This window comes from Pleurodeles waltl, chromosome 2_1 (genome assembly GCF_031143425.1).
Source record: "Pleurodeles waltl isolate 20211129_DDA chromosome 2_1, aPleWal1.hap1.20221129, whole genome shotgun sequence".
Lineage (NCBI taxonomy): Eukaryota > Metazoa > Chordata > Amphibia > Caudata > Salamandridae > Pleurodeles > Pleurodeles waltl.
Genome location: NC_090438.1, coordinates 884,932,828 through 884,945,592, shown reverse-complemented (window position 1 = coordinate 884,945,592; position 12,765 = coordinate 884,932,828). Strand labels below are relative to the sequence as shown.

Below are 12,765 nucleotides of genomic sequence, written 5' to 3'. Positions count from 1 at the left end.
AAGGGATTTCTTTGTGTCATTTTTTTCGGCACTTTTAATGCCTGCTCAGAGCAGACGTTAAAGGGAGTCATGCCATTATTTACAATGGCCCACAATGGGCTTTTCATGATTAGCATCATACTTTTTTACGTTAATCCTGCAAAGCTCTGAACTAGCGTAATTTTTTTTTAAGCTAGTTCCCTAACTACCGACATAGTGCACCGTATCTTAGATACAGCGCACACATGGTGGCATTAGGGGGGCGCTAAGGGGCGCAAGAAAAGTGTGCAGCGCCAGTTTTCTTAGATCAGGCCCTTAGTGTAAATCAAGTGTTTTCAAAATGTATATTTGAGTACTATCCAATTAGACTGCACCTAGTGCAAACACATTTTATGTGCCCATTATGTGGAGGCACTTCAGTATTCACCTGACAACATTCTAAGCACTTCTCTAAAACAATATATCTTTTGTCACCACTGAAAATTGTTTACTTCAATTAAAGCCTGTAGTGGCTCCTAAGCAACATTTACATTTGGTGAGTAACCATTTACAACCATTTACGTTTCTGTCATGTGGCGAGCACACTACTGAGAAGGATTGTTCTTTCTTTTTAGGCTCCTAGTCCTTCCTCAGCTTCAGAACACACAAGACCCTCCTTCTGTCGTTTTTAATTGGAGACACCTGACGGTCGGCATTAACTGTTAAAGGTCATTGTAGTTTTTTTAACACGAAGCGTTGGAAGTGCTTTTGTGAAATGAAAAAACATAGGAAAGTCGTTGCCCACAGGAACCGCCCAGTTCGACCTCTGCTTTGCAGTAGATCATGTCAAACACAAATGAGAGTCTCAGAAGGAGCAGCCGCCCCACTGTTTATGTCAAAGTGATGATTATGTTATCCTTAATGCTCAAGAAAGTTGTGTCCTTGCCTCGTTCTTGGTGGTAATTCAGAATCACTCCAATATTGTTCTTCTTTAGATTTGATTAGATGATTTTGATAACCATTGTTTTTATTGCTCTAGCTTAAAATGTGTCTGGATACTTCATGCATAAAAATCTGAGTATTGTGGATAAGACCGTTTCGAGTTCTGGATATTTGACTTTCATGGCGAAATATCTTATTCAGTCTGATGAGGAGAAGGTGAAATGACTAAAAGACAGGTTTACACACATACTCTTTCTCAACTCTAATGGTCACAGACTTTCCAGGGCAACATCCCCAGTTTAAAGGTAAATATTTTCTCAATGCATTTTTCCCAAGCTCCCAAAAGTGTAAATCCTGAAGAAAGCTTTGGCATGTATTAATGCCTTATTACTTTTAAAACAAAACAAGATTTTGAGAAAATCAGTATTATCAATTAGGTTATGTGCTGAGAGTGACATTGTACTTTTGAAGCTCTGCTAAAACACCATTGAGCATGGGCAGGGCATCGTGGAGCCAGGGCACACTGCAGTGTTTAATTTGAACTGGTGGTTGATGGTGGTGGCCATTGGCACTCATGCTTGGTGACCAGCACTTTTTTCCCTCATCAGACATTCCCGGAGAGCAAGACTGGAAAAACACACAATGGGAAAAAAGGACAGAGAGAAAGATGGAAAAATATAATCAACGGAGAACACAGGGACCTGCTAGAGTGAGGTAAAGTGGCAGAGAGTGTCTGGCAGTAAATTGAAGAGGCCTGATGGGAATTCAGGACTGCCTAGATTGCTATTAAGTGCGTTGACATTTAATAGCACCAGCAAAGTGCTTCTGTACAGAGCTTTGGGTAATGGCGATCATTATTTTACAAATTAAGCAGTACCATAGTGTGTTCAAAACGGTTCAACCCTAGGCTCTTGTTACTTTGTTTTGCAGACCCTTGTATTCAAAAGGGTTAGCACAGTCCAAGTGTGTATTTCACTGTACAATCTCTATGAATATAGCCTTATATGCCACTGTAGCAGGCTATTCTGGCCATGAAACGCCTGCTCCAGTGTTAAAGACTTAAGCTGAAGGTGAGGGCCTTTGACAAGGGAATGGGCCTTTAATGGCCAGTATAGCTAAGCTGCTGCTGGCTATAAGGCTATTAGAAGATTCTGCTCCTAGAGGGCAGACATTTCTAGTTAGTAAAAACAAAGGCCTCACAGAGCCAGAGGGGGTTGAAATCCATGTAGGCTTGTGAGCCCTTTGTTCACAGCTCTTGCTGTGAACAACAAAAATTGAAATGTTGATTCTCCAGACTTCTACCACACATTAGAAGCCCAGAGCTTCTCTAATGCCTTCAATGCAGTGCTCAACATTTCAATGTTCTAATACTATTTAGAGATCACAGAATTGCTGAAGTAAGGCGGAGGAAACTCTGTGCGTTGGAAAATAAATTAACCACTTGTTTTGTAGAGATATTTTGAAATAGAATTTTAAAATCTTAAAGTGCATTTCTGCTTATCCAGTACATAGGATGCTGAATCTTAAAGCACATTTCTGCTTATCCACTATGTAAGATGCTGCACCGATTTGCCTATCACTTAAAGGATAGGTCACAAGCCCTTCAGAACATGATGAAATAAATTAAAGCTAACACAATAGCCTCTGTGCTAATGGACTCTAAGGTCCCAGTTATGAATGTACTAGAGTGGTTGATGCATTTATCAGAAGCAGGTAAAACAGACACTGTAGGGTGAAATGTACCAGATTCTATTAATAGCTTGAATTCTGAACTTTACTAATATAGCATAAAGAGGAATTCAGGGCCCCCCAAGCACCAAATTACGCATTCCTCAATATTTATGAGACAGTTTTTTCTCTGGTCGATATCAATAGGTTTGACCTCCCACAACTGACCAAGGGAGAATAGATGGGCGAAATGTTTATCACACTTGGTGATTATACAGAGCAGGAATCTCTACAGGGTTCAAAATTCATGAATTTGTGCAGGTTTGAAATTTAGCACCAAAACAGAATCAAGACCTAAATATATGAGGGCAACTTTACAAAGGCATTTTAGAATGTGTAAACTAGTACTGGTACCTTTTACAGTACTTTTACAAGCCTTTGTGATTTGATCTCAAAATAATTTTTATGGTAAGTCAATGGTAATTTTAAGGGAATATTAGAACACTGTTGAGCATTCCATTGTAGACGATGGAATTACTCTGGCCTTGTAATGGCTGATAGGAGCCCAGAGCATCACCCTTCCAATGTTTGTTGTTCACAGCAACACCTGTGAACATTCTGCCTTCTAGGGGTGGAATGTTCATTCTACCGTCTAGAGGTGGAATGTTCTAGTGGGCTATACAGGGCATTGAAGGCCTGCTCCCTTTGAAAAAGGCCCTTGACTTCGGTGAGGGCATTTACCTCTGGAGCGGGCCTTTAATGGCTGGAATAGCCTACTACAGAAGGCTATTAGGCGAAGGTAATATGCAATTACTACAAATACACATGTATGTGTCATCTTTACATTTATTTTGTAATAGAGAATTTGAAAGGTTTCGCAACCAATTCAAAGAGGCATGTAGGAGGGATACATATAAGAGCACTCCGCTAGTACTACTTCCTGTAATCATAAATACTTTTGTGAACAGCCCCGTAGGTAGTGGATTCTATAATCACCCACCCGTGGCCTTGATGTCGAATGTTTCCAAATTTGCGTTGAAATAAGCATATCTATTGAGCTCAAGGGGTCAGATTGTCTTTTCCACCTTTTGGGGCCTATTCACAATGTGTGGTATGGGCCTTTCTGTTTGTATTAATTTATATGAATTTCCGCCTCATTTAGATGTTTTAGGGCAAGTTCAGAACAGTATGTAAAAGTAAGTAAAATACGTTTGCAGGAGTAATAGTTTACATTTTGTATATTTTTTACGGGTCCATAATCTTCTTAGTTGTGTTTAGCAAGTTGGTTTATCATGAGATAACGAAGGGAAAAGTGGAGACCCAATGTATGATTATCCAGAATTGCCACTGCATTTTCCTTCAAACCACAACAGAATTTAATTAATTTCTATAGCTAGTATACAGTGAGTTGTTATTTAGAAACATTTAAACTCTAGACTGCTGTTTTTTCCAAGCTATTTTGGGGTAGTTTGGGCCATTTTACAGCATGTTTGCATTGTGGCAATACAGACAGAATCCAGCACTTAGGGTCTGATTTAGAGTTTGGCGGTCAGAGCTACTCCGTCACAAAGGAGACAGACATCTCTTTTGATAGCCCGTCTGCTGTATTAAGAGTCATTATATCCTATGGATATCGTACTACAATAGGCAAGAGATCCATCATGTTTGTGACGGAGTAATCCGTCTGCCAACCTCTAAGTCAGGCCCATATTTTTTTATTTCACACGGAGCACTGATTTCTGCAAAACAAAAATAGTGTAGTCTTGGATAAAATTTTGCTTACACCACCATGTTCTCTTATATTAACGAGCATCTCAAGTTATGCTTGATATTCCAGAAATTACACCAAGATTCCTGGTCACAAAATGAACATCCATTTAGGTAAAAATCCTATTGGAGTAGCATAATAACAAAGCGAACGCGAGCAACTGCTGTTCACCGCACTTTGTTACTTGAACTATTTTTTGGCGCGAAATGAGCACTTATTTCTAAAATGGAGACCAAGGTGCATTTTGCACTCAAATATAATGCCAAATGTTGGATTTTCATTTCACATGATTTGGCATCATCTCTAAAGTGCCGTATAATTACGTCAAAAAGAAACTGATCAAACTAGGAAGTGTAATGTACTGGGGCTCTTTTTGAATATACCAATAGTCAGACAAAGATGAAAAAATAAATGTCTCTTAGCCCGGCTTCTGGGCATTTTTTTCTGCTATGCAGCATTCGAACAATTATGGAAATTACTGGATGGCAGGGTGCCACTATACCCCAACTTCGTGTATTATTTGCATAACTTTTTGCAGTCGACGGCATACAGAATGAGGATCTGGACATGACCAGGTGTAACTTTATAGTCTACGAAAGTTAAGTGACATCCTCAAAGCACAGTGGTAAAGGCTGCCAGCCTTAGTATTCCAATCCATTTTCATTACTGCTGTACATTTACTGCGGTTTCTAAATGTCACTTGTAATATGGCCATAAATAGGAACTCCTATACATTCACACGAGGTGACATTTTAAGCAATTCCACTCTTTGGGGTAAAGATTACAAACTGTTCACACTTTACCATCCTTATGAAAAAATTCAGCATATTTGAAACCAACAAAATACCACTATGTGTAGAGAAAGTTACTATATCAGATCAACAAATAATAGCCTACCATTTTTTGTCTACACAAAATTACCAACTTTCATATAGGACATCTTAGGCCAAATAGTCAGAGTCTGAAAAGTAGGCTAACTTTATACTCATCGGCTAGGGGCCATATCGCACATAAGTACCACAGTGGCGCCACAGGTGTTTGTGCCTACTTTGTGTGCCCTCGGGGCACTTTGGTATTACAGGCAGTACTGCAGAAGTTTGTGCGGCCCCTTCAGTAATACAGATAAAAACTGGTGTACATATAGCGCCAGGGCTGTCACCAGAGGGCATTCCATCATTTGCATGAGAGAATGGCCTCTTGCAAATAAGGGAATCTCTTTGCCTCTGTGCCCAAGCCCTCTTATAGACAAGTGCGCAAAAGAAAAGAAGCCATTAGGAGGTGCAATGACAGTGCACCACAAAAAGTTGGTGAAGTATCAGTGTGACCCCTGAAGGCAGCCCTCTGGAGGGGGTGAAGATGGTCCTATGGACCCCCAGACATCCTTTTGCATACAGGTGCAGATACTCACTGCACCCGCCTGCAAGGGGTTCTCTTCCCCAACTGAAAAGTGTAGGCGGGTTGCTGGCTGCACAGTGAAAAACGAAGCAGCTGCTTCAAAAAACGTCTCCATATTTCACTTGAAAGTGCTTCCGCTTGGGCAGCGTGAGGTTGCGTCTGCACTGGGGGAAGTGCTTTCATTGTAATATGGCGCACTCTCCTTGTTTGCGCAGGGCACACCTTTCAAAAGGTGCACCTGGCTCAAACAAGGAAAATGCGCTATATTGTGTAATAGGGACCCAGGGGTTGAAAACCTTTACAAGTAAAACTTAAATCACACCTTGACAATTGAAAAAACACTTACCAATGTCAGACATTTCAGGAACAGAAGCTGAGTAAACTTCATCTGAAAAAGTTGGCTCATTGTCATTGATGTCGTGGATTTTAATAGTAAACTCTGATTCCGGCTCTACCGGTTTGCCAGATTTCCTGTTCACTGCCTGGGCACGCAAGGTGTAGGAAGCCTTCTCTTCTCTGTCGATTCTTCGGGTTGCATGAATGTCACCTGTTTTCTCGTCAATCACAAACAGAGTTCCAGCCCCATCTCCTGAAAGAATGTATTTGAGCGAATCGTCTCCCTTGTCCTGGTCTGAGTGGAGCTGCAATGACCAAAAGAGCGATAAGCAAGTGTTACTGCATATAACAGGATTTTGCATACACTGCATTAAAAAATACATACCAATCTGAAGAGCAGCATAACATACTGATTTATTCCAGCCTGGAGATTTACTTTATAGTAAATGTTCTCTATTCTTGCAACCAAACCTCATCTAGTTAACAAAAACAACCAACAGCTTTGACTTACTTGGTGTGAGGCAATTGTGGTTGCACTTCCTGTGATAGAATTATTAAGGCATTAAAGCACAGATGGAACAGAAGAAAACCAACAAAAGAAACAACTTTCTGGGCTGCATGTTGTGAAAAATGTTCCCTGTGGAACAAGAAGCCCCCAGGCACTTGTCAGTGGAATTGTTTATTGGTGATTGATGGCTAGCTACCCATCATTGTTCTTTCTAATATTGTGTTACCGTTTCCCTGAGCGAGGTCTCCAAATAAGGTTACAATGGTTCTGTTGTGTACAGCGTCCCCCCCATGAGGTTCTCAACCATCCTATATTTGACTCTATTAGTTCCTTCTTCTCTGAACAGATTTTCTAGCTCCACCTGTCCAGTAATATGCATAGGCTTCGAGGAGTCTCTCCTATAAAAGATTTTAGGAATACCAACTATTTCAATGCATTTTTATCAAATGTTCTCACCAGTGCTTAATTTGTCAATAAAAATGTGACAGTGCCCAAAACCCTCCTCTTAAACACGTGGCTGCTGCAATTAAATGCGGGAACACGGAATACTGAGGCAGCGTAATCCGGAAGCCATCTCGTGCCTTTTCAATCCATTTAAAGACACTCCCCACCCCTTCAGCTCAGTCATGCAGCTTTCTGCCATCTCTCTTTGTGACGCTTTTTAGTTTTTCCCTTTCTCCGTCTTTCCCATAAGTGTCTTTTGCTCGCAGCAAATGCTCGAGGCAGAAGAATAAGTGCTGGCCCTCAAAAATAAGTGCTGGTGCTCAGCACTGGAAACAACAAGCACAAATTAAGCACACGTTCTCACTAATCACAACTCCCGATTTGTTTAATTATAAATTATAGTGCCTCACTCAGTGGCGGCCGGCAGTTTTTGGAGGGAGACGGGTAGGCGGGAAGCACACTCACACTCATTCTTTCACACACACACGCACACCCATTAACAACACTGATCAACATTCAAACATGCACGCACGCACCAAACATTCATTTAAAAAGATCACACACACTGACCTTCAGCCTCGGAGGTCCCAGGAGTGTTGGGACTGCTGCCTTCCCTCATTGGCTTAGCCAATGAGGGAAGGCAGCAGTCCCAATTTCATCACAGAGTGGGATGGGGTCAGTGAGACTGCTGACCCCACCCCACTCTGTGACGAGGTGTCACTGATTGACACTCACCCTGGGCGCTTCAGGGCTTAAACCTGAAGTCCCCAGGTCGAAGTCAATGGGGAAGGCTTTCCTCGTTACACGGGAGAGGTCCTTGAGGCACCTTTGCTGAGCCAAGGAGGTCACGCCCACAGGAGCTGTGACTTCTTCAGCCCAGCAAAGTTCAGCCCAGGCAACCAGGAATCTGCGCAAATCGCTCATGTCTGCTCCTGGCTGCCTGACCTGAACATGAAGAGTGTCTGTCAGGCTGACCTTTGTTCAGCCTGACCAGCACTCTTAAGGTGGGGCAAAGGGTGAGGGGGGCCCTCCACCCTAAAGGACGGGCCGCGCCTGGCCTCAGTAGCACCAATACAAGAGGTGAGGCAGGGGCTCCTGTAATATTTTTTTCACTCCATCAAATTTCAGGAAATGTAAGAATTTAGCAATTTGTGAGTTTTGGAAAATTTCATAGAACTTCATGGGTACGAAATGTCACATAATTGTTGCACGCGAGAGACTAGTTCAAGCAGAAAATGTCTGTTGGGAGACATTCTCCTATCGAACCATACTCAAGCCGGTATCTCACCTGAATTTTTAAATTGAGGTTAACACTAGAGTGAGGACAATACAAGTTAAAGAACAAGCCAACCACTACTGTGTTAATATATTTCAGTATCAAATGTCTCTGTCCCAAAAAAGCAGCTGTTGATAAAATCAGAAAAACAGCCCTGTCTAATGTGATACAAGGGGCGCCTGACTGATGCAAGGTGGAAGTCCCAACTTAATAATCATAATAGTCATGCTGCCAAAACATGCATTAGGACAAAATGAACTGTACGACTGGCAGATCTGACTAGGATGGCTGAAATCGCTTCCTCACCACTTGTATGTAGCAACATTGTCACTTGGACACCTGCTTGTGTCTTCTGAAGTAGGTTTATAAAGAACATGGCACACGAGTATACACAGCAATAGGGGACTTCTTGAACCATGTCTTTGGAAAGTCAATATTTCATGAGCAAAAATAATGAATCAATTAAAAGTGACATTGAAAACACCGATTTTAGCAAATTGCCTGGACAGACCTGCACCATTCCAGGATAACTAAGACATGCTTTAGCCTAGGCTGTTATAAGGTTTGCCAGAGCAGATGATGAGACGCAGCAAAAATCTCCTGCCCGTCCTGTGCTGAGGAGTGATGACATACGGGAGAGAAAAACCCACCAATGCTGAGGATGTGTAGACTGCTCAAATATGCACTGGAAAACTTTACATCAGGATCAGTTGTCAAAGTGCATAAAGAAAAGTAAGGGAACAGTGAATCTGAGTACGAGACTGGCGTCAGAGACATGGCTAAAAAATAAAAAAAAATCTGTAACTATTTTGTTGGCCTTTCACCTGTAGGTAACTGCATATAAAACTTAATGAACCCAACTTCAATGAAAAATAATTTCAACTTACATTTAGTTGTGGAAAATGCATTTTCTGGCAGGAAATCTCATTTGGTTAATGCCAGTGCTTAACTTAAGCTAGTGGTTTCCAGTAAGGGAGTACCATCACTTATTTTTGAGGGCCGGCACTTATTTTGCTGCTTCAAACATTTACTGCAAGCAAAAGCCTCATATGGCAAAGACTGAGAAAGAGAAAAACGAAAAAGCTTCACAAAAGGAGAAAGCAGAAAGCTGCAAGAGTGAGCTGAAGAGGCAGGGAGTGGCTGTAACTGAATTAATGAGGCCCGAGATGGCTTTAGGACTTGGCTGCCTCAGTATTCTATGCTTGCTCATTTAATTGCAGTAGCCGCGTTTCAGAGGAGAGCTTTGAGTACTAGTACGTTTTTATTCACAAATTAAGCACTGGTTAATGCAAACATTTCAAAGTCTGTGGGTGTAACTGAACGGTCACTGATGTGGCTCCAGTTCAGTTCACTGGAATAAATATAGTGAGGTGTTTTTTTAAATTGCAAAGAAATTCAAGCTTGTAAGTGAAAGCACTGTGAATATGTAAGTCATTATTTTAAAAACGTGTATTGCACACGATATAAATTAGCCGTTGAATACAAATTGAATTTAAATGTTTACAGTGCTTTAAAAAGTTATGTTGTTAGTAATGCAGTGACATTCCTCAGTGCAAATAATTTTTATAGGTGTCCATTAAAAGGACAAATGACAGATTCTATCAATGAAAACCAATACTGGCTCCCAAGCAGCCTTTAGATTTGCCAGTGAGGTGGGGACCCTGTAGAGAAGGCTTCCTCCTTCCTTAGCTGCCTCTCCCATCTCTCACCTTACAGTAGACACGAATCTTCTTCCTCCCCTTTCAATTTGAGGCGACTCAAATCTTTAGAGATGTTTTTGTTTTTAAATAAAAGTTATGAAAATTGTTTTGATCAAGTTAAGAAAGCTTAGGAACGTAGTTCCTCTGTTCCCCCACCCAGTTCGAACTCTGTGCAATATTGACATAGTATTCTATATTCCCCTTGTCCTTAACTTGGATGAATAGTGGTAAAAGATTGAACTGAAATTTGGTAGATGGCGGGGGACAACCTTTCAGAGGCACGTTAGTTTACTGATTGGTTGCTATGTCTGGCGTTCTAATGAAAATGCGACTGTTGCTAATTGTTTAGGACTGTTTTTTTAGGAAGCCAACCATATAAAATACATCCAGCACTTACATAATTCTTCGAGAGATGAAAAAGAAATACATATTTTACCATTTCTAATCAACGCAAAAAAAAAGTCGTGACAAGAAGAAAAACACTGCTGTTCGCCAACAGCCAGACAACACGGACAAACAATTCATGATACATCACTGATGTTGAAAAACACACAAACATGAACAACAATATTCAGCCCCCGGAAGAGTTCCAATAATAAACCTCATAGAAGTCCAAGAACAGGAAGGAAGCTATATGAAATATCTAAAAGACAAGTCAACCAGCACCCTAGGACGCATTAACAGCCTCCACCTCCATTACTTCAATTTTAGTTTGACAGCCGAACCCATCGATAGGTCCAACTCGTTCCTGACGGTCAGCAAGGCCCTTTGTCTGGCAGGACTATCCGAACACAGGTGCGGAAAATACAGAATACATCACTCGCACACATTTATTTTTTTCTCTGGTACAGCACCCACAGTACTTTCTGATGCAACTCAGGAGTGCACATAATAACCACTAATGTTCTGTCAAAAACAAGAACTGCAGAGTTCACCACTGTGGGCAGGCAATATGCCCTACCCACTTGTTGGTTCGGTATCTTCTGTGACTGCAGAAACTCATTCAATATATATCTCATCACAGGTGAGAGGGTTTGTACAGTTATACTGGAAAACCTCTCTGAACTCTCAAGTTCGCGATCCTCTGAATGGCCTGAAAATGTACTTCTCGAATCCAAATTTAGCACACTGTCCATTATGTAGTTCTTGATGGAAATTAGTTCGGCCTGAGACGTCTTACTCACTTCTCTGTCGCTCTCTAAAGTCCAAACTCTGGCCGGAAATTAACAAGATTGTGCTCTACTTTGGCTGACAGCCCATCGACTTTCAAATTAAGGGCCTTCACTGCAATTTAAATATTCAATATTTTCTGTGCCAGGTCATTATGGAATGTATTGATGGAGCTTATCAGCATTTAATCACCTTAACTCATGGGAGGTCTGTGATGATTGATGCAAGCTTTTCTTTTGAGAGGCCACTTTTAGTTTGAAAAATGAGTCTTTATTCTATTCCATGCCTGCCAAACTTTAGAACTGAGGAATTATAAAAGGCAGCACACATTATAAGATTATGATGTATTCTAGGCACTGGATGCAAAAGTCAAAGGCAACCAGTCCTGACCCTCACAGGTAATGTTGCTTACCACACCGTTAACACATGGAGCTGCTGTTTTGCCCTTGGAGGTGAAGTTTGCCCATGATGTCAGAAACTTGCCATTGCTATGGCCTACCAGTGTGGGACATTTTGATGGTCTATGAGAGACAGTCCTCAGACTCCGTGCTCTTCTGGACATAATGTTTAATTAACACCCCATTTCCTGTTTTGCCAGACTCCTCTTGTCTCTTGTTTTTTAAGGTAAATCCTGATTTGAGCAACACAGGCAAATTCTCCCACCAAAAGGGTATTAACACTTAGCCATCACCCCGAGCAGAGACAAGTACCTGCACACCCCTCAGACCTCTTCTTCTGTTTCTGATCCACTGTGTTCAGCTACACACACAACACTGAAAGTGAAGAGGGACAGGCCAAGCAAACCTTATCATTTTAGAACCTAAGGATCATCTAACAGATTTGTCCTGCCTCTTCAGTAGAAGTTTACTGGACCCCTTCGGAGGTTCAACTAGCCAACATTCCATAGAAGAAATCACAGATGCACAGGAACATTGTTGTTTTAAAAATGTATTTATTTTTGCATTTATTAATACCAAAACCCAAACATAACAAAGCTCTGAGGTCAGCAGGTACAGAGTATATTCAGAGTAGAGTACAAGGCTCAACTGGAGACTCATAAACCATCACAAATATAAATCGAGGAGAAAGAGGCATGCCTGCGCAAGGCGCTGCGTAATCAGAGCCGCATCAATAAAAAGTCCTGAGGCATACAATGAAAGGGAAGAGGAAAAATAGGAAAAGAGTTCGATATTTTTTCACATTTTGGAGAGAGAAGCAAGACCATGTTATCTCTGACTCTGCACTACTCCTCTGTGACTGCATAGCAGTTGAAAGCAGGGAAGAATAATTTTGTGTGTGATACAGGCTGTAAAGTTGTAAATTGGTAAACAGTGAATAATGGATTGTAAAGCAAGACTCAGCACAAATATACATCCAATTATAAAAGAGGGAAGATCTCCTTATATATCTTCACATCCTTATGCAGTACCAAGTGTATATATTATTTCATCAACCACATCTCCTTTTGACATGAATAGTTTTATTAGTTCACTTATGAATGTCTATATGTAACTTCATGTACAGTGAAAATAGCCATAGCCAACGCGTTTCATCCCAAAGGACTTCTTCAGGGCTAAAAACATACAGATATAAATAACCA

At 41.1% G+C, this 12,765-nt stretch overlaps 1 protein-coding gene across 4 annotated transcripts in view; it reads right to left on the bottom strand.

The window, feature by feature from the left end:
* The window catches only part of LOC138269492 (cadherin-10-like), a 1,023,955-nt gene that overhangs the window by 382,927 nt on the left and 628,263 nt on the right, over positions 1 to 12,765 (bottom strand). For all 4 annotated transcript variants that reach the window (XM_069218802.1, XM_069218801.1, XM_069218800.1 and 1 more), the window contains one exon: positions 6,078 to 6,372. In XM_069218802.1, coding sequence (XP_069074903.1) covers positions 6,078 to 6,372 — 295 coding nt within the window. The remainder of the gene's footprint in view (positions 1 to 6,077; positions 6,373 to 12,765) is intronic.